The 22,772-nt window shown below is 42.6% G+C and overlaps 1 protein-coding gene across 1 annotated transcript; it reads left to right on the top strand.

Annotated features, from left to right (window-relative positions):
* Positions 1-11,932: 11,932 nt before the first annotated feature.
* Tex51 (testis expressed 51) lies at positions 11,933-14,473 on the top strand. Its single transcript, XM_090342467.1, has 8 exons — positions 11,933-12,159; positions 12,247-12,321; positions 12,529-12,618; positions 12,812-12,829; positions 12,924-13,007; positions 13,597-13,675; positions 13,762-13,810; positions 14,201-14,473. Exons 1-8 carry the CDS (start codon positions 11,961-11,963, stop codon positions 14,306-14,308), a joined length of 702 nt encoding a protein of 233 aa, XP_090198593.1. The 5' UTR covers positions 11,933-11,960; the 3' UTR covers positions 14,309-14,473.
* The last annotated feature ends 8,299 nt before the right edge of the window (positions 14,474-22,772 follow it).

Genomic DNA, 22,772 nt, shown 5'->3' on the forward strand with positions numbered 1-22,772 from the left:
AGAAGCTGAGTTCTAGGGATCCCAGTTCATAGCCAGTCTGAGGAGAAAGAGTCTGTGAGACTCTTAACTCCAGTTAGCTACCAAAAACTTAAAAAAAAAAAAAGACTGAAAGTGGAGCTGTGGCTCAGGTAGTAAGGCACACTCCTTGAGCACAGAAGCTAAGGGATGGCACTTAGGCTCTGAGTTCAGGTCCCAAGACCAGCATACACACAAGAGTCTAGATTTCCAAGTAGCTCAAAATGAGTCTGCGTGGTTTAGCTCATTTGAGTGTAGATTTAAAAGTTTCATTTTATTATATAATATGACTTGATTTTTCTTTAGTGTAACACTTATTTTTATAATTGCCTTTTATTGTCTGGTAAGAAATACCAACTGTGGGGCTGGGAATTTGGCCTAGTGGTTAAAGTGCTTGCCTAGCATGCACAAAGACCCGGGTTCAATTCCTTGGTACCACATATATATAGAAAAAGCCAGAAGTGGTGCTGAGGCTCAAGTGGTAGAGTTCTAGCCTTGAGAAAGTCCAAGGACAGTGCTCAGGCCCTGAGCTCAAGCCCAGGACTGGCAAAAAAAAAAAAAGAAATACCAATTGTTTAATCATGTGCACTGCTAAAAAGAGAGAGAGGATAAGTCTTTTTGAAGAATGTAATGGGAAATAATAACACCTTAGATTTAGGCTGTTGTGGGTGCCAGTTTCTACCCCCCCCACACACACATATTCTCTTGTTTTATGGTGTTGATGCCTATTCAGATTTTGTTTTAATGTAATTTATATCCACTCCTAAAGTTTGGCAGAAATAGCAGAGCCATCACACACTCATCTGCACTTAGTCAAATGTAGTTACGGTCATCACGCACTGAGATACAGTTCCTTTATGTACAACTTTTAAAACTCTGTAAAGTGGAATGGAATATACCAACTCCCTACTTTACAAGTAGCTATAGAATTGGTAAAAAAAAAAATAGTAAATAGTGTCACAAAAGAGGCAGCATGATAGCTTCAGTATTAGTTAGGATTTTCTTCCTGATATTATCGATATGAACTCCGCATACAAGGGAAATTTATGAAGTTATAAATCAAGATTGTATTATTATTATTATATTCTCATATTTTAGCATAGCCAACTGGTGTCTGATGTCTGTTATGTATGGACTGTATAGACTCTGTGAAAGTGTCTAAGTAGAATGTATATCTTGTACAATCCACATCACATGGTAAGCTGGAATCACTACCTTTGACAATCTAGCAGGCCAATGACAAAGCATTAAAGTTGAATGGTAAGAACTGACCTGTTTAAAGGTTTCAATTCATGAGTGAATGATAGACAGCCTTAGAATTCACCTGACTTTGACATTATATTGAAAAAAATATATTGTGTTTGAAAAAGGTAAGTTTTGGCCTCTCTTGCTTGCTAAGTAACTTGCCTAGGGCAAGATTTGGTAGGACTTGCAGGCCAGTGTCTCCTAAATTGTTAACTGTACTTATTTATAATATAATGATACTCTGTATTGTTTTGCTAGAGTAGATTTAGTCCAGTTTCAGTAGTTATTTAAAATGCTGGTTCCTGGATACCACTTCTCAGTTTGTTGAAGCAAATCTATTTTTGTTGTTGCTATTGTCATTGGTGTTGCTCTATTTTATTTTTGTTTTAAAAGGCTCTCTCCAGTGATTCTGATATGTCTTAAACCACAGGTTTCATGGCCATTGTCTGGGCTTCTTCCTACACAAAACTACATGTTAGCTTCAGTTGGAAACTTGAAATGTAGAGATCTTGCTCAAAGTTTTGCTCAAAGTTCTGATGTAAAATCCTTATGTTGTTAGAGTGCTCTCCAGATAATTGTGATAAAGAAACCAGCTGTTTGGAACAGTTTGACAGTATAATAGTTTTAAAATTGTTCAATAGCATTTGGCATTAATCTTAACCTTTAAACTGCTGGTTTCGATATATACTCAGATTTAAGGCAGAACCCTAGATGGCAGGAAATAGATATATAAATCTGGTAAGTTAATTGAACTTCAGTGAGTTGCATTAAATAAATCATGTTTATTTTAATGAATGGTAAGGCATAGGGGCTTCCAGAATTTCATTGCTGAAGTTTTAAAAACTTAAAAATCACAAAACAAATGCGTATTATCCACTATTGTAAGGTTATTCTTAAATCAGAAGTACTCTTATTAAAATCTGAAACTTTAGCCCTGTTATAGTAACCTAGAAAAATATCTTATTAACTAAATATGGAGCTCTTAGTCTTACCGTGTTTTTCACAAGACAGGGAATTGGTACAGAAAAATTTCCCTTGTTTTGAAACTCTGAAATATGTACTAAGCCAAGATAAATGTTACTGTGCAGTGAGCATTGTAGAAATATGCAGACATTGAATCTGATGCAGATTGTGTCCACAGAGAAGATTTTGATGGTTTCAGCTTACAATATACCAGTTACTGAACCTAAACATGTGTCTTGCTTTTGTCTTGTAAAACAATGAATACTCTGTGCATTTAATAAAATGTCTCTTAGTTCTTCAATATCAAGCAACATCCTGAAAAAAATGAACAATCTAAAATCCACCTATCAGATATGTTCCTTCAGGATTGAATATCCCACATTCCCTACCCTGCAGCAACACTCCTTGCTTTAGGGAGCCTTCTATCCCCACCCCCAGAGCCAAGCTGCTGTTTCTCCCAAACCCATGTTCACAGATGGACCGGGCTCCTTGAGCAGACACTGTTCCACAGTAGGACATTCTCCATCCTGACTGCATGGACAGGATGCCCAGCAGAATCTGGGCACTTCTGCCTGGTACCCCACACGACACATATCTCTAGGTCCCTCTTCTCTCCACAATGGATGTATTAGGTAGCTTTGCCTTGAAGTCAGACCTGGCTCTCTGCCTTGCTCATCCTTTTGTGTTCCAAACTGTCTTGAATAAGCCACTCTACTCTCTAAGCCTTGGTTTCCCCACTTTGAAATAAAGATCCACATACCTGGGCCAGCACCTTAGATTAAACGCTGGGAGATGAAGAAACCAGATAGCAAGGAAAGTCCAGCTTCACATGCTCATCCCTTGGGTTTGTTGAGTAGATTGGGCTTCCCTACTGTAGAAGGAGTCTTCAAGCATGGCTGCTCCAGCAGAATGGAGCCAGGAGATCAATCCTAGCCCCCTGCTCCAGGTTCTATTGGCTATTGGAAAGTGACTGGGGTCACGGGCGCCTATAAAACTTCACACTTGTTCCCTCTGAGCCATGATCGGTAGTATCTTCAATCAATGAGTCTCTCCTTGGTTCTGGCCTCAGCCCCTCTGGCTTCCAGAGATCCTCATGTTCCTGGCCAGTGGCCACCTCCTGGGCCTTATGGATCATGGAATCATCTGAAGGGAGTCACTGGGTCTAACACCTCCAAAGCTGTAGTGACCATGCAGAGAGCAAGAAGGACAGATGGCTTTCTCTGGAGATTTCTTGCTGTCTGGCCTTGGCATGTCCCTCTGTGACAGCTCTGCATTCTACACATATAAGCTAAGGCTAGTAATACTCTCCTGTAGAATTCATCATGTGCTGAGCACAGGCCCACACAGACACCCGCCCCTGATGGGGCTACAGCATGGTGCAAGAGGGACAGGACAAGGACAAGGCCATCCACTGTACCCAAGGATTTCAGAATACATTTTGAGCACTATGTAGATCCAAAACCCTTTTAAGACCCCATGGTTAATGCCATCATAAAGATTTAGAAATTGGGAAAATAAAACTTCACCCATAGCAGAAGTGACTTGTATCTTGGATCCATCTTATGTCCTTGGTTCGTGTTTCTCTTTCAGGCTAGGCAAGGAATTCTCCTTGCAAGGTGTCGGACATTGATTCTTCTTTTGGATCCTGAACAGAATCACTCTTCTCAGTCACTTTGTAAGATACCATCTAAGTTGATTTAATGGATGCAGTAGCTAGGGTAGGTGATGGGAAATAGAAAGAACTTAAGAAGGAGGACAAGGAAGTATGGAAAAATCATACATGACTTGAGAGCACCAGGCTTGAATTTAAACTTCCAGGCCAGCTTCATTGAGTCCTGTTTCCAGCCATGTCCAGCTCTAGCACACATCATCCTCTACAACCAGCAGGAAGCTGGCCTGGAACTCTTTGTCTCATATACCCTCTAGGTGTGGTCCTTTCCTGTGGAGAGTGCATCTGTACCCAACAGCAGGTAGGACAGGAGAGAATCCAATAGATCCCACAGATACTTGACCTTGTCTCTTCAACACACAAAACAACCATGATTTCAATTTTTCCCAGGAGATCGTCTCACTCTAAATTCCTCTCAATTCCAGTCAAAATTCTTTTCATGGTCATTAAAATTACATGAGTGGCTTCATGCAATTTTAATGTTCTCGCCCAGCAAATTCTGCAGAAGCAATTCCCCTCAGGCAGCTCCACAGATCATTCTAAGAAGATTCAACAAGGCATTTTAAGACACACGTTTTAAGCAGAAAGAAAATGAAATGAATATTTCATTTATGATAGCTCATCTGGTAATGAATTTTTTTGCAAATTTTTTCATTAAAAAAATCAAACAACTAAATTGAACCCTTTGTAGCGGCATTGACTAGATAGATGACATTCTGCAAGAGTTATTGAATGTTCTTTTAACTGAGGTTCTTTGTAATAGTTGGACAAGATATTCAGGTCAGTGACCTCTAAGATGATTTCATCGTTTTAAACAGGTGCATTAATTTGGTCATGCATTTGGTTAAGTAATATCCTCTTGTCCCTAGAGCTGTATCTGCCACTATCCTAATATCCTCATGGCTCAGCATCTGCCAAGGAAAACATTGTCTTCATGATTTGATAGCTTCCTAGAAGAAGCTCCTAGGAGTTCCCAGAAATGCCATATAAAGCTTGTGTCCAGGTGAAATCATAATAAAAGAATCTAAATGGATAATAGTGATTTTATGCGATATTACATAATTTAAAATACATCTATCATTTGTTTCTATTCCTGAGAGATAACCAAACCCTAAGAATTTTCTGAATGACTAAAGAATCTTTGTTATTTCTGATGGGCCCATGGGCTATGTGACCACTTCTAGTTAATTATTACTGCACAATTTATGGACTGGCCATGTCAGAAAGATTAACCATATGATTTCAAGGCTGTTTTTTTCTTTAGTGATCTCAGCTCAATTTGAGGGGAGGTGAAGATGTCTAAAGGTTGATTGGCCAATGACTCCACACATCATACTAACACAGACAAATCCCAGTGAAAATTGACCATCAGTTTGGCCTAGTGGTAGAGTGATTGCCTAGCATGCAATCGGTACCACATACTTAGAAAAATCCAGAAATGGTGCTGTGGCTCAAGTGGCACAGTGCTAGCCTTGAGGAAAAAGCTCAAGGACAGTGCTCAGGCCCTGAGTTTTTTGTTTTTGTTTTTGTTTTTTGTTGTTGTTGTTGTTGTTTGCCCAGGACTGGCCAAAAAAAATGACCACTGTTGGGGCTTGATCTCCATCTCTGAGGCCTGTTCATCATTCTGGCTCAGTGGCACACCTCTCTTAAGGCATCTCTATGAACCAGATTCAACTGAGTCCCCCCGCAGCGCAGGTCCGGCCGTGCTTTACTGCACTGGTCCTGCCCAGTACCAAAAAGTTTGCCCTGACCCCTAGTGATAGCATGGTGGCCCTCTTCCTATTGACTAGCTGCTCAATTCCCATTCCCTCTTTCCCCAACAGTATATAACTAAGTGCTTGACGCAATCAAAGAGACAGATCTGCCGCACTTTCATGGCTGACATAGCTCCTGGCTCAGTGTTTTTTCTTCCCCGGTAATTGGGGGAGGGCTGGGTCATCGATACTTACCATCTCGCTCGGCTCCAGGGGACTTCAGGCTGGCCCTGGGTGTTCCTCCCCATACCCGTGTTGCTTGAGAGTAGCAACAGACCACCAAAGTTCAAATGAGTTCCCTAGTTGGCATGTGCACCAGAAAGGTGATTCACTTGAGAACAGAGTTTTGAGTTTGGGACCTCTCAGGCATTGTCCAGTAAGATTCTTCATTTGACTGGGCTTAATTTGAATTCTTCATTATGAAATTATAATCCCAACTAGTGATTTCCTGAACTCTGCAAGCTATCTTAACAAGTCATCAACCTGGAAGGTTCAGTGAAAACTTCATATATTTTTAGTGACTTGCGAAAAAGAAGACGTAGTCTGGGAACCTCAAGGCTTATAGGATGACATCTGGAGCAGAGAATGCTTATGGAGAACTTTCACTTGAGCCTGTGAACATTTTACTAACCATATGCTATTAATGAATGAACTGAATTTCAGCTATGCCTCAGGCTAAATTAGTGTCACAGTGAGGGCTACAGGGAACATTGCCCTTAGTAAGCCACATTAGTGAGTGGTGGTTCTAAGGAAGCTGCCAGCATTGTTACAGAATTCTGAAATGGTTTTCAAGGTTCTTGTCTCCTGATATAAAGTATATAAAGTATATATAATCCTCTTTAACTTGGGTATAGAGCAACACTATAAAAATGATAATTTAGCCTGGGATTAGGTTATGTTACAAAAGAAAAGGTGAGGAGATTTTGTAGATAGAACTTAGGTCTTGCTCTCCTTTGAGTTCATCAAAACAGATGATGATCTTAGATGGTCTTGTTTCAGAGGGCTTGAACCTTTCCTGAACAAAAAGATTTTGAACAACGGAAGGGTCTCTGGAGACAACCACAAGCAGAGAACTAAGAAATAGCCATTAGTGGCTAAAAGTAGCCCCAGCCCTAGTCAGTCCTGCATTCACAACTTCTGTAAACAACACCTATGGTTTGGCTAAGTGTCCTCCAAAGACACAAGTTATTAAAGGTGGCCTCTACACACTTGGGGCACAATTGTCAGATGGTGGAGCCCTGCAAAAGTGGAGCTATATGTAAAGTGAGGTCACTGGGAATGTAGCCTGGAAGAAGATTGTGAGTTTCTGATATCTTCTTTCTTTTTGCTTCCTGACCACCAAGAAATGAACAAGTTACTCCATCATGAGTTTCTGAGTTAGTAAGAGGCCTTACCACAGACCCAAAGAAAACTTGATCATGGCTGGAAACCCTGAAGCTGTAAACTATAGCAAATATACCCTAGTGGATAAGGCATTTCCACCTACTTTGCAGCATCTAACTATTGTTTTTAAAGGATCAAGATGATGTGGGATGTAAGATGATAGACAGACAGACAGACAGACAGACAGACAGACAGACAGATGCATACAGACATACATACCTATATACACACATACATATATATATAGGTAGATAAATAATGGAATTTAGAAAAATGAAATTATGTCATTTGAAGGGAAATTGAAGGACCTGAAAAAAAATCATACTGAGTAAAATAAGCCATGCCTAGAAGCACAAAGGGCAGATGTGTGTTTTTCTTGTATGTGCATCTCAGATCCATAGATAACTTCCAGGTCAACATAAACAGGGACATATGTATATATAAATGACCAAGCGGACTAAAGTATAGTATCTGCAGGAGTGCTACTCTATGGGGTGAATCAACAAGACACAGTTGTGCAAAATTAATATTTGGGTGCTGACACATGTTTTAAACAAGAGGGAGTTGGAGGGAGACAATGGATGGAAAAGGGAACTGTGGCTGATATAGCGATAATACTCATTGTACATCTGTGGAAAAGGAAGTGGGGAAACAGATAGGTGAGAAGGGAAGAATGATGGAAGGGGAAGCTCTGGCCCAAAGGCCACATGCACAAAAATTTAACTGCATTGATAATGGCCTAATACACAAAGAGCTCAAGAAAACTAAACTCTCAAACAAACAGAACTAATCACATACATACATACATACATATACACACACATACATACATACATACATACATACATACATACATACATTTAATTGCATTACAAAAAAAAAGAAAAGAAAAAAGAAAACTCCAGGGGACAAGAGTTTGGCCTAGTGGTAGAGTGCTTGCCTAGCATGCACAAAGACCTGGGTTAGATTCCTCAGTACCACATGCCTAAAAAAAAAAATCTGGAAGTGGTGCTGTGGCTCAAGTGGTAGAGATCTAGCCTTGAGAAAGCACATGGACAGGGCTAAGGTCCTGAATTCAAGCCCCAGGACTGACAAAAAAATAGCTCCAATCCCCTGACAGGAATTCAGCCAAGGTGACATCATAAACTCAAACCTGTAAGAGCTTTCAACAGAGAACCCCATCAACTAGGTCCAAACTTCTAAATCACATGAGATTAAATTTTTTAAGGTATTGTTTAAGACCACTAATTTTGTGGCAATTTGTCATGCTGCAGAAGAAAGCTCACAGATTGGGAACTCTGTACTTGGAAGAAAAGCAGGAAGATGTCATGTGCCAGCCATGTCAACATGAGAGGTTACCCTGATGCAAATTCTGATGTGCTTCAGTGGAGGACAGTGTGAGGGACTCTATCAGAACACTGGGGAAAGCGGGCACAGGTGGCTCATGGCTCTAATCCTAGCTACTCAGGAGACTGAGATCTGAAGATCACAGTTCAAAGCCAGCCCAAGAACAAAAGTATGTGAGACTCTTATCTCCAATTAACTACCAAAAAAAACCCAGAAGTGGTGTTGTGGCTCAAGTGGTTGGACACTAGCCTTGAGCTGAAGAGCCCAGAGTTCAAGTTCCATGACCAGCAAGAACAACAACAAAAATAATACTGGGGAGACAAGTAACCAGAGGCTAAGATAAGAAGGACAATGACTTAATGTCTCCCCAAATTTCATAGATTAGGAACCCAATCTCCATATCCATACCTTAACAGTGTGGGGAATCGATGTCCTTGGAAGGTGGCTGGGCCATGCCCTCACAACTAGATTCATGCATTCATAGGGACTGCTTAAGGGAGTGTTGAGGGCATGACTTCATTACAAAGTTGAATTCTGTCTGCTCTGTCTCCCCACATGCTACCATCCACCATGCAGCGAGAAGCCCTTGCCATGCCACACAGATGCCCCAGCCACACTCTGGCTTCTCCATCTCCACAACAGTGAATCAAGTAAACGTGCATTCTTTTTATATGACTCTGTCTTAGGCATTTTGTTATAATAGCAAATGACACACAGAAATGAAAAGAATTCTCAGTCTGAAAAGATATTTGGCCTCTAAAGGGGAAATTTGATCTCCATCTTCAAACCACTGCCCTAAATAGAGGGTACTAGACATGTCAAGATGTGACGTGATCATAAACATAAGGAAGAAGATGCTAACACTCTCTGAAGGTAGAAAGGGCTGTCTTTGTTTTGTGGAACCCGACCAGCACATAACACATAATTGTATAGAATTCCAAACAAAGGAGTAGTCAGGGCAAACAAGCAGTAGAGGTGTTAAAAACAAAAACAAGTTCCACCAGTAATAAGCAAAAGGAGATTTCAGTCTCTTCCAGCCAGCAGCATCTTAATTATATATTTGGATACATTCAAGGGGTTGGTATCACTTTGCCTAATATATGCTAACGGTGCGAAGGTGAATTATGAAGGTATTGGGCCATAGACAAGTAGATATCTGAACTCTGCACTCTTAAAGAAAAAAATATAAATCAATGGGGAGCAACTGCAGCACTACGTATGTTTTAGCTTGAAGTGCAGGGTAGAATTCTATCAAGAACTGTTGCATTGCATAGAAAACACCTGTACCTGTGCAACAATTTCCTTATGAGCTAGTGCCACATGGTTTAAAGACCTACTCTTAAGAGTTCCCTCCCAAGATCCAAATGCAAGTTCTTCTCGCAATGTGAAGAGTGACTATTCCTTCCAGGAAAAATCATAAATATCTAAGAAGGGCTGGAGGGAACTAATCAAGCTTCCCATTGCAGGCCTCTCTACCTAGGAAGAGCCAGTTTTCACTCTGTCATCTAGGGCTTCTCTTGACTGTTCCAGATCTTGACTTCAATCTTGTCATCTTTCTTGCATGATCTACTCACTTGGTTGGAATACATCCTCTGGTAGCTTTCTGAGGCAAGGTAGAAAGGAGTCCATTTTAAAACTAATCAGTTAATCAGTCTTAATCATTAATCAGCCATTAATCAGGGTATAAAAGACTAAGATGGAAATAGGTTTCTTTGAACTGGAAAGCATTCTATTGACCTACTATATTGATCTTAAGAAGACATTATCATCACCAGTCCACTGAACATGATACTTTAGAGTGGTTTTTCTTGTTCTTAGAGAATAGCTTATCTGTAGGGTATTTCAGGTGTCAACTCCAGTATTTGTTCTAAATTGTTTTCTCTTCTATTATTTCTATGGGTTTTCCATTCTCTCCTCCCATATTCAGGATGGATGGAGCAAACTTGGTACCTGATAGGGCATTGTATAAAATACTCTAAGCAATGTGCTTACATGCTGGGTGGCTCTGAGCACCAGGGGCCTTAAGGGAGCTCCTATGTCTCCAGCCTAAATGGCAGGAGATTCATCTCAATCCAGTCAGTCCCAACTGTGTCTAAAGCTAGTGGGAGAGCAAAAGGTCAGCGGTACTCAGGCTTACCCTCCCATCACACAGCCCATCTCACTAATGCAGGCTAAATTTACGAGTGCAACTACTATGTATTCAACAAACCCTTGGGCCTACCCGTCACATCCCTCCCTATAGAACAAAATTCCCCTCTGCATGTACTTTCTACTCAATTTCTGTTATAAGTAACTTCCAATTACTTTCTAGAAATTAGTATTAGGTATTGAGCCACTTATATTCATCCAGGTTTGTTATCTTTCTTTCCTATTCCCCACATCTTTTTGTACTGATGTCCAGGACATTTCTGATGTAATTTTAAATGCACATTGGATTATTTTTAATCCCTAACAACTCTTTCTTATTCTCTGGACTTTACTTTTACTTAGCAGCTTCTGCATATTTGGGGAGAGCAATATTTCATCTATTTATAATCGTTTTCTAAGTTTTCTGCTTCCTGTCATCTTTCTGTACCCTTCATTTTCCTGTAGTTGCTTTTCCTTTGATTGGATTCTTGGTGTTGAATTTGTTTCATATTCACATTGGAAGTATTTTTTTTTTTGCCAGTCCTGGGCTTGAGCTCAGGGCCTGAGCACTGCCCTTGGACTTTCTCAAGGCTAGAGCTCTACCACTTGAGCCTCAGCACCACTTCCGGCTTTTTTCTATGTATGTGGTACCGAGGAATTGAACCGGGTCTTCATGCATGCTAGGCAAGCACTTTAACCACTAGGCCAAACTCCCGGCCCCATCACATTGGAAGTATTTTTAAATGTCTGGTGGTCTTCAGCTATCCCTAACCTAACCTAAGGCATTCAGAAGTTGGCAAAAATCACATGAAGGGGCAAAACTTGCCAGGTAAGGGGTGACAAGAGTCTCGAAGGCCTTTTCTTTTACAGGCTTTTTTATATTGTGCATTGTAGTTTTTCTATCTCCTTGCTTCTGTCTGTATATTCTGTCTAGAGAGGTGATAAGGGAACAGACTAATTCCATGTAGTTTAGCCAGACTCCAGGCAGCTGCTAGTTTATATAAACCATAAAAAATGTATTTTCCATATGCTTCATCCATGGCTAACCAGTCCAATGCAGAACAATGTGAGGAGATTCAGATTCTCTTCATACAGCTAACTCTCCCACTGTGCTGCTCTTTCACTGCCTCCAGAATTCTGGGCCTTTTGAGCTATTATTCCCTACATGATAAAGGCATTCAGATGGTTGAGTGTCCACCACATGGTAGAACAGCCTTCTGCCTATCATCTCTCCTTATCCCCAATGAACCCTGTCTTCAGAATGTCAGTGACTCCATTTTCAGAGAAGTAACCATGTGCTGAGGTCGAGTGTGGGTTCACCAGAGCAGATCAATCCTTGCCTTACCTCATGGAATTTACTTTTATTCTGCCAAGAGAATGTGGTTTCCAGGGGAACTGGGAGCCAGCCTTCCATGTGGAACCTTGGACACAGTAGTGGCACTGATTTGTCACTAGAGATGCTACCATTCCTGCTCATCTATCTTCTGCCAGTCACTGTGGGAAAGAGCTGTCTCCGCTGCTGGCCAGAGCTACCTTCCTTGGTGGATTATGACCTACAGATTCTCTGGGGCAGCCCTGGGCCTCCTGCAGAGCTCTCACAAAGCCTTCACGCCCTCTTCGTGGAGGAAAATCCCATGTTCAAATTCTGGTATCTTGGTGAGCTATAGCCAGGAAGAGCCATGCCTTTGCCTGGCCTGGATCTTACTCCCCTGTGATCTCCCTCTAACAATGATCCATCCTTAGATCGGGACCAACTGGAAGAAGAGACAGCCAGATTCTTCAACCAAATAGACAAAACCATTAGGAAGCTACGGGATGGTGAGGAAGCCAAGTGTCCCATGAGCCCTAGGGCTGGGTGGACACAACCCGGCCCCTCTAAGGAATCCCCAGGGCAGTTGTGAAGGACCAGGAGAACCAAGCAGAGGGCCCTGTACACTCCACAGGGTTTCTGTTTGGAAGCATTGATCTGCAGTCCCACCCTCAAGCAAGTGGGAAACTGAGTATCCTCTCTCTTGCTGTACCCAGATAGAGTGTCACTTCTAGAAGAGATCAATTCAGAAAAGAGTCTCTTTGCTGACAGATTAAATGAGAGATCTGATGAACTGAAGGAGAAGGGTGAGAGATGGGACTGTCCTTGTCTACCCCCAGCCTTTCACCACCACAACCCCTGACCCATAGACCAAACCTAGGCTCTCTCCAGATATCCCTGCCACATCTTCCCCATGTTCTCCCCACACTCCCATCCCCTCCCGGATCTCTCTCTGTCTTCCTAGCACCTCAGTTTCTTCACCATCCATCTTCTTGGCAGCCTGCAATGAGTCTTGTGGTAAGTGTGTCCAAGGACTGGGCTAGGAAAGGAGACACCCCCCCACACACACACATACACTAAAATCTGAAGTCCTGACCCATCCTTCTCATAGATATCCAATCCACAATGGAGGTCACCGAGTGTGCCAACTGCAGGATTTACTACCTGACCTGCAATGATCCTTCCTTCTGCCCAGGTTAGTGACTTTCTACTTTGCATGGTCTTCCCCTTCAGACCCTCACCCCTAGAGCTCATCTTTCCTCTCTAACCCAGGACTTTTCTAACTGTCCTTCCTCTCCCTGGGTAAAGGAAGGCAACATCTCTGGAATTTCTTGATATCTTCATGCCCAGGCTCTGCTACTAGGTCCTCAGAGTCAACGTGTCTGGAACATCCCCCCACCCTGTCTTCACTGTTCTCAACCCTGCTCTGCCTTCAAGGCTTTACTCAGCAAATGTTCTCACTCAAGCTGCCACCTCCTAACCCTCTACTTTATTCCCTCCGCCTTAGCATGAAGAACCTCCATGTAGCTTTACTAAATGACTCTGAAGGGTGGCTGTTCCTTTGTTTTCTTACTAAGCTCAACCCTCCTGCTCAGGCCTCTTTATTTCTTACCTGAGTCATGACCATTCCTTCCTAACCTCCCTGTTCTTCCCTGCTACATCTCATGTTTCTACCAAAATCCTCTTTCTCAAGGAGGAAATCTAACCATGGTTCTCCCAGACTATAGCCTCCAGAGGCTCCTCTGCCTAACCACCCAACCCCTGGCTTCCCTTTTTCTCCCCAGCTATGATGATGCAGAACTACAAATGGACTCTGACCCTCGCAGTCTGCACTGGGTTCATGCTGGCCATAGCTGTAACAGGGTGAGTGGCTTTTCCTCTCCCCAGCAGCCCCAAAGAAACACACATTTCCTTGACTGACCCTAATTCCACTTTTTCTCCTGGCCCAGATGTTTCTTGTTATGGTGCAAGAAGAAGGAAGAGGACCCAGCAAATGAGGTACTAGAACTTTCAGGGGATTCCCAGGGGAGAAAAACTGGGTACTTGAGGATCACAAGGCCTGAAGGTATTTCTCTGTCACTGGAGATAAACACCCAGAGCAGAGTGGAATCTCAGGCCGGAAGTAAGGGGGCCACATATCAGCCCTGTGTGGGGGCAGATATGTGCAGGGTAGGAGCCCAGGGCACAGGAGAGCAAGGTTCCAGGCCCCTGCCCTCAGTCACTGCTGTCCCCTGAAGCCCTGAAGCCCCTTCCCCTTACTACCAGACAGCACGATGGCTGCCTTGCTCTTACTATTGAGTTAATTTTAGTCAGGGGAAATTCCCAGAAAGAGATCAAAGACACCAGAGTTGGGGTGGTAACCCTCTTTGCTTCTTTTTTTCTTCTCAGGAACCAGATGTGATTCCTGAAAATGAAACCAAGAAAGATCAAGATGCAAGCTACTACTCTCTGAAAACCACCTCATCTGTGGACATGGAACCCCTCTTTCCACAATGACTCCACCTTGGAGCTGTGAGCACTCTGAGGTTCTGAGGCCCAGGAAAATACATGTTCAGCCACTCTCTCTCACTCTCCTCCTCCCTCTCTCTTTTTCTCTCTCCAGTTTCCCCACATATTTACCTATGCAAATAGGCACTCCATTAAAATATTGCTTCCTATTAATTTTCCTTTCTGCTTTCTGCCGGGACCAGTGCTGAGACAATGTTATGGTTTGGATATGTAGCATAAGAAATATCCCCCACAGACTTCTGTGTTGAAGGCTTGGTCCCCAGCTGCTGGATCCAATCACGGAGAGTGAATTAATTGTGGTGGCTCTGAATTCATCAATGGATTTATAGAGAAAATACAGCCATCCATGAACTGAAACCTCTAAAACTCTAAGCCAAACTTTTCCCTCCCTTTTATGTCATTTTCTCAAGCATTTGTTACAGCAATATAAAGTTAGCTAAATACAGACAAGATTCCCTGACCTCAACTCTGAATCATTCTATTATCTTTTCTCCATTCTTCACTACTTATCACTTTCCACTCCAGAAATACCTTCTTGTGCCCTGGTCCCCAGAGTAGTAACATCATAGGCTTATGCCAGCCTCACCTAATTCTAGCACCAGAGACAAAGGTGGGGTAAGCTGGGAGCCTCAAAAGGTCCCTGTCTTGGGAGTGCAGCAGAAAAGGCATGAGGCCAGTTGAAGGTCAGGCAAGAACAGACACAACAGATGGATAGAAATTGCCTGCAAGTGGATATTAGAAAATTATATTCCCTGGCCACATTTCATGACTGGAAATTTAGGTCCATACAAGCGTTTTTACCAGATGAGTTATTAAATGCTTTGAGCAGTCCATACAAACAGGTGCCTAACTGATTCAGGTAAAGACAGTGGGGACAGAACCTCAACTACAGCAACTACAACCCCTGCTTTTGTATTTATTTATTTAGCCTGTCCTGGGGCTGGAATTCAGGGCTTGAGCACTATTGCTAAGCCTCTTTGTGCTTAAGGCTAGCACTCTACCTCTTGAGCCACTGTGCCACTTTTGTGTTTTTCTAGGGAGTTAGTTGGAGATAAGAGTCTCACAGACTTTCCTACCAAGGCAGGCTTCAAACTATGATCCTCAGATCTCAGCTTCCTGAGTAGCAAAGATCACAGGCTATAACCCCTGCTTTTGGTTAGGACAGAAATTAGACACAACAAACTCTTCCCTGGGGAAGGGTGCCAGGCCCAACCTATGATTCACAGTCCAATAAGGAATAGAGCTAGGGAAAAATCATTTTTCAAGTCTTTGCTGTTTATTTGGATCATAAATACCTTGATGTTCTTTTTATGTTATTTCCTGGAATCTACCTCATCTTTAATATCATAGCATCCTAAGCTGAGTCCCCTCACCCATTTCCTGCCACTCTGTATTTTCCATCCTGATACCTGAAGGAGCAAGTCACACATGCAGTCCTAACTATTTAACCCAGGCAGAAATCTCTGACCCATGCATGTCAACAAGCTGCAGCAGAGAGGGGAGGTCACACCTCCCTCCAACTTTTGGCTATGTGTTATCCTGGATTACTAAACTCAAATAAGCTTCTTGGTAAACTGCTGCCTGCCTACTGAAGGAATCCACTCCTCCTCCCACCAAGGTCCTCTCCCTACACAGAACTCCCAAAAGGAAGAATGTGGCTTTTATCACACAGAATGACCTTCTATTCTGGGTCAAGAAACCCTCCAGGTTTCCTGTGATGATACCTCATCTCCACTGTGCAGTGTTATAGAACGTAAACAGAATTTCATGGTGCGGAGAGGTAGAATCTTTGGGATAATAGATTAGGTCATCCTAATTGTATGCTGATTGTATTCTGGTGGCTTGCTGTATAAGAAGGAAAGACCAGAATACACACACACACACACACACACACACACACACACACACACACACACATCACAAATGCACTGTCTGTCTCTCACCATGTGCTGCCTTGGGACACTGCTAGTATGAAGGTCATCTCTCATCAGATAGATCCCTGGGCCTTGAACTTCCAGAACTGAGCCAAAATAAATCTCTTTTCCTACACTACTTTTCTGTTATTAACAACAGAAAATAAGTCAGGCACCACCGGGTTATGTTTGCAATCCTATCTACTCAAGAGGCTGAGAGTTGGAGGATCTGCTTACCATGCCAGATAAAAGAATCCATGAGATTCCATCTCCAATTAAACAGCAAGAAGCCAGGCTGAGTGTGGCTCAAGTGGTAGAACACGAGCCATGAGAAAAAAAGAGCTGAGTAAGAGAACAAGGCTGTGAGTTCAAACCCCAGTACTGCCACAAAAAAAGTCTACATGTATTGAACTCTAGAGGCTAAGTAGAGCTGTGACTCAGTGAGGGGACTATCTGATTAGAAATCACTCGGCCTGGCTGGGATGTAGCTCAATGGCAAACTGCTTGTGTAGCAAATCTGGATTACAATCCCAGTTCAAAAACAAAACAAAACAAACAAAAAAGACAAAAGCACTAGGCCCTGAGTTCAAATGCCAGTACCACCAAAAACAAAAGTAATGAGAGAGTTCCGTGATTGCTGAACTTCTACCTTTGCAGGTCCCCATAGTAGCTTCTTAAGCAAGCAAATCAATGCATTATGTACCCAAAAGTCCAGTTCCTACTCATTATGTCACCTCCTAATGACACAGCTACCCATTCTTCATCAAATCTACACACAAAAACTGGGATGTTTTTCTATACCATTGCGTCTTGATTCTAACACTGCACACATAAAACCATGATAAGTGTGTTGTGCTTTTTTCTTGTTAACTTATCCTTTGCTAGGAGGTGTCAGCCATGGTCCTTAAAATGAGTGAGTATGGATACCATGTATTACTTCTCCCATCAAGGTAAGAAAAGGGAGCATGAGAGATCCAGAGGCCAAAATGTGCAGAGCTGTGTGGTCCATGTTGGGAACTTGGGAGTTTGTTTTATTTTTGTTTTGTCAGTTGTGGAACTTGAACTCTGGTCCTGGGTATTATCCCTGAGCTCTTCAGCTCAAGGCTACCACCCTACTCCTTGAGCCACAGCACCACTTCCCCTTTTCTAGTGGTTAATTGGAGATAAGAAATTCAAAGACTTTAGTGGATATGGAAATAGGAAGATGAGCATGCTAGAGCTCTCTAAACCTGAGTGAGCACCTTTATATGAGCTATGTCATGCACTGCACAGTAGATGCTGGGAGACTCCAGCATTGTGAGAGTCACTCCCACCTCTCACCTATCTAGCAAGCAAATGACTCAGGATTCAAGCTGTGAATTGAAAACCCTCTCATACCAGCTTCCTCCTAGCTCAGGTTCTATGCAAAGAATTAGAGATTGGAGCATGCTCATCCAGAAACAACTCCCAAAAGATCCTCTTTTTTCTAGTGGAGGATTGCAGGCATTTGTCTACTTTCCTCCTGAGACTTCATTAAAACGATACTAAACTATTTTTAAAATCATAATCTCAGAAAGATATGAAGAACAGGAAGAAAGACCTCAGCATTTAAACTTTGCTTGGAACACAAATCAGAAGCCAGCGATGAGTTGGACTCCAGTGGCTCATACCTGTAATCCTAGCTACTCAGGAGGCTAGCAAGCCCGAGCAGAAAAACACTGGAGACTCTTACCTCTAATTCTAACAGAGAGCCAGAGCTGAAGAAGTGGCTCGAATGGTAGAGCACCAGTCTTGAACAAAATATCTGAGTAAGAGACCCTGAGTTCAAGCCCTAGTATGGAGACACATGCACACGTATGCATACAAACATACACACACACACACACACACACACACACACACACACACACACACACACACTAGCAATGGAATAAAGAAGACCTATCTTGACTCTGGCATCCTACATGCCATTTTAAAGAAAGAGCCAGCAAGCCCTCCACAGGTAGTGAGAGCAAATGACAAGTGGAAAGAAAATATTGGCTCCCACAGTGGCCTCAGTGTCTGGCTGACAAGAATTCAGCCTAGTGTCATCACCACCATGCATGGATAGCATGAGCAACAGAACTGATGAAATTCTCCTCCTATCCTCACCACTGCTCAATACCCAAGCCACTGGCAGTCTCAGAGCCCTCTGCTCCACAGGAGTGAGGCTGAGACTGTAACACAGGGTGTCCTTGAAAGACAGGGTGCTTGAGACTGTGAATCAGAGCCAATCAAGTGGCTTCTGGCAGCTGTGTAGCTGGGATGATTTATGAAGGCTGGGGGCAGGGGGCGGGAGGGTGTGGGGCTTAAACTCAGAGCCCAGACACTGTCCCTGAGCTTTTTCCTCAAGACTAACTAGCACTCTACCCCTAAAGTCACAGCACCAGTTTTCAGGTGGTTAATCAGCAAGAGTCTCACAGACTTTTCTTTCTGGGCTGGCTTCTAACCAGAATCCTCAGATTTTAGCCTCCTGTTTCCAGAGCTTGCCTGGGATGTCATTTCTATATCTGCATGTCTCACTACATCTGATTAAAAACAAGTCTTAGGTGCCTTCAGCACTCTTGGCACCATGAACATAGTGGTTTGGTGCCAGATGGAGATGACATGTCTCTAGACTGTACTTGGCTCACTCCCTGGACCCACTAGACAGCAGTTACTGCCTGGGATGGCTTCATGCCTTCTGGATCACCTGCACCTGCACAGCTGCTTCCTGGTACTGTCTGTCATATGTTGCCAGTCTCCCCATTTGCTTTGTCTCCTGCCCATACCTGGTGCTTCTGCAACTGCCCTACCAGCACCACACCATAGTGTCACAGGTTTTAGAGTCTGTGAACAAAATGATTGCAGACATCACCTCATTGGATGGCTCTACCAATCCTGAAAATAAGAAGTGACAACCCTCCCCCACAGAGAACTAAAACACTCTTCACTGTGGGCTCTGTCCAGCTTCTTTCTTTCCTTTGGAAAGGTTTTTTGTTTTGTTTGTTCATGATAAGACGTGGAAGCATAAATAGGAGATAGGCATATGAGGGCTGGGTGAGGCTTTGTTATGGAGCTCTGCTCTAGGTGCAAGCATCTTCATGTCTTTCTCCTAGGCTGGACAGAGCCCACAGTGAAGAGTGTGTTTCCAGCCCAGGAAACAAAGTCCATGAGTCTCTAACCAACAAAAAGCAAGAAGTAGAGATGCAGCTCAAGTGTTAGAACATCAGGCTAGCAAAAACCCTAAGAGACACTGCCCAGACTCTAAGTTCAAGCTCCAGTACTAGCATAAAAAGAAGAAAGAAGAAGAAAAGAAAGAAGGAGAAAAAGGAGGAGGAGGAGGAAGAAGAAGAAGAGGAAGAGAAGGAGGAAAAAGAAGAGGAGGAAGAGGAGAAGGGAGGATTGGTGGCTGAATATAGTCATTATACTCAATGTACATATGTGAAAAGGGAGCAGGCAATTTGAGGGGATGGGCAAAGTTAAGATGGGAGAAAAGGAGGGAAGAGGATATTCATCTCAAAAATTGACATATTCAGTTAAAAGCCCTTCATACTACTTCCTAAATAGGAAAATCAATGCAGTTTTAAAATGCTATAATTAATATCAGCATTTATAAAAACTAGGATGCTATAAAAAAGGAAACTTTAGTTATCAAAAAATAACTTAGAACATTAAAAATATGGCAGTGAAAGTAAAAGTTTTGCAAGAAACTACCTTACATATATAACTGTAACCCCTCTGTACATCACCCTGACAATAAAATTAAATTTAATTAATTAATTAAAAAATAAAACCAAGAATATAATGACAAGCATTGTAACCAGGAAAGAAACTAATGACTTCAGGGACATTCAATATGTAAAAAAGAATTGCTGACGGACAAAAGAAAAGGAGAGAATAATTGGGGAGGCTGGGTACAATGCTTCACGCTTATCATCCTATCTGCTTGAGGCAAAGATTAAGAGGATTGCAATTTGAAGCCAACCCAGGCAAAAATATCATGACTTCCTATGCAACCAATAAAAAGCTGGATGCAGCATAAATACGAGTATCATATTCTCCAGTTTGGCCTGGGAATAAATGTGAGACTATTCCAAAAGAAAAAATGCTAGAGGCATGACTCAAAAAATAGAGTACCTGAATGAGGACCTGAGTCCAAACTCATTACTATAATCATAAACATAATGATAATTAATGAAATTAATCATAATACTCAGAAATTTCTACATTAGTAGGGAAATCTACAGGCCCATTCCAAAAAGAAAAAAACCTACTTCACCAAGTCAGGCTACACTGAATTTCAGTTTTTCTTTTTTTTAATTGGTTTTGTTGGTCATGGGGCTTGAACTCAGGACCTGACCTCTTCTGTTCAAGGCTAGTACTCTACTACTTTGAGCTACAGCACCACTTCCAGTTTTCTCATGGTTAATTAGAGATGCAGTCTCATGGACTTTCCTGCCTAAGCTGGCTTTGAAGTGCAATTCTCAGATTTCTGTCTCCTGAATAGTTAGGGTCACAGACGTGAGCCACCAGCCAACCAGCCCATGACAGACCCCCCCCCCAAAAGTGAAAGCAAATAATAAAAAATAAAAATCAGCTCACACAAAGAATCACCAATGAAACACATGGTCCGTTGGGAGTATGCACCCATCTTCAAACCACAACAGATGGTAAAGGGGCAAAAGGGTCAATGTTGAGTTGATTGAGGGCTCTGAGGGTAGGGAAAGCACACATTAATTATCTAACCCCACCCAATAGCATGCCTGACCACCAAGTCTTTTCCAGGCAGGTTGTTCTTGCCAAGTAATAACCACAGCAGAGAAAGACACCCAAGTCTCTGAGCCAAGGCCTGAGCATGTTTTCATTGCTAACACTGAACATATTGGTTTCCAGTAAAGCTAAGTCACCAACCTCACAGTAAACAAGAGCCAATCCTAAGTGTGCACAGGTGTGAGTATATTGTCAACATGTCTGTTCTTCAAGGGCTCAGGAGACAGACCTCTGAGGCCATGTCTGGTCACCAGCCTCCCACTTCATTATGGTTTGCAACATAAGATTGAAGCAGCAAACAGCCCCACAGGAGGCAGTAAGGAGGGTGTTTCTGTCTAGGGTGAAGGACTTCAGAGTTAGCCATGCCCGTGTGAACCCTCCGAGTCCACCAGGTCAGAAAACCAATCAGTAGCCCAGGAGAGCAGTCAGAGTTCATGGGTAGACAAGGGTGGACAGGTTGGAAAAAAGAATGAAGAATTTGTAGATTTCAAGTCAATTACAAAGTCTATTTTTTAAAGACCAGCTTTCATCTGATTAATTACCAAAACAAAAAAGGAAGACAATAACCCACTTAAATTTTGCTTAAAGATGTGATCTAGCATGAAATTGAATGAGGCTATTTTCTGAGGCATATTTAAAGTTCTAATTTTCATTAAAAAGAGATGTGTTGAATTACAGTAAATCAGTGTGCAGCATGGGGAGGGGGCACTGACAAATCAGCTCTCCCTGTGGTCTAGAAAGATTGGCAGATGGTGGTTTTCTGATTCTGTAATGAGCCAGAACTTTACAGTAAACAGTGTGGCCTCTAGTCAGGAAAGCTGATCAAGAGAGACAAATGTTTGTTAGTCCTGTAAGTGAAAAGAACAATATACATTCTATCTTCATTTAAGGAAGATGATCCTGTTCTGATTTTATGTACAACAGAACTCTTTTTTGTTTCTTATTCACTTGAAGCAGCTTGCTAGATCTCCAAGCAGAGCAGAAAAGGCCAGGTGAAAACTCAGAGATAGGTACTCGCTAAGGACTGCTTTGCTCCTGTGATACTCTACTCTGAGTCTTGCCCATGGTTCTGATTGCTTTCTACCATCCCATAAAATAGTCTCTTGCTGGGCACAGTGGCTCATGCCTGTAATCCCAGCTACTCAGGAGGCTGAGATCTGAGGACTGCAGTTCAAAGCCAGCCCCAGCACTACAATCCATGAGATAAGAATATCTCCAATTAACCACCAGAAAACTGGAAGTGGTGCCATGGCTCACAGGGTAGAGCATTAGCTTTGAGCTGAAGAACTCAGGGACAGCGACCTGGCCCAGAGTTCAAGTCCCACAAATGAAAAAAAAAAAAAGAAGGAAAGCAGTCTCTCATTTCTTTCTTTGCCATCCTTGCTCACTTTCAGGAAGGTGCATCAGTCAGCTATTTCTATGTAACAAACACGTTCCACGTTCAAAGCTTTGTCTCTTAACAATTCTGACTGATCAGGCCCATGAGTGATGACTACTTGGGAACGTAGAGCTCACTGGCAGACTGTCTGAGCACAGGACTCACGTGGGTTCCACATCTACCTCTTCCAGGAGGAGAGAGCAGCTGCCAAGTGAAAGATGAAGTGGAATCCAGGTGACAGGAAGCAAACCAGCCCCACAGATGCACCCCAAGCCTTTGTTACTCTTTGCTGTCAGTGAGTTCGACAGTCAACACAAGTAATAAAAAAAAAATCACAGTTATCACAATTCACACAATCAAGGTCGGGCTACATCCTTGGGGCTGGAGCAGG

This window comes from Megascapheus bottae, chromosome 12 (genome assembly GCF_031878675.1).
Source record: "Megascapheus bottae isolate mThoBot1 chromosome 12, mThoBot2.hap1, whole genome shotgun sequence".
NCBI classification, from domain to species: Eukaryota; Metazoa; Chordata; class Mammalia; order Rodentia; family Geomyidae; genus Megascapheus; species Megascapheus bottae.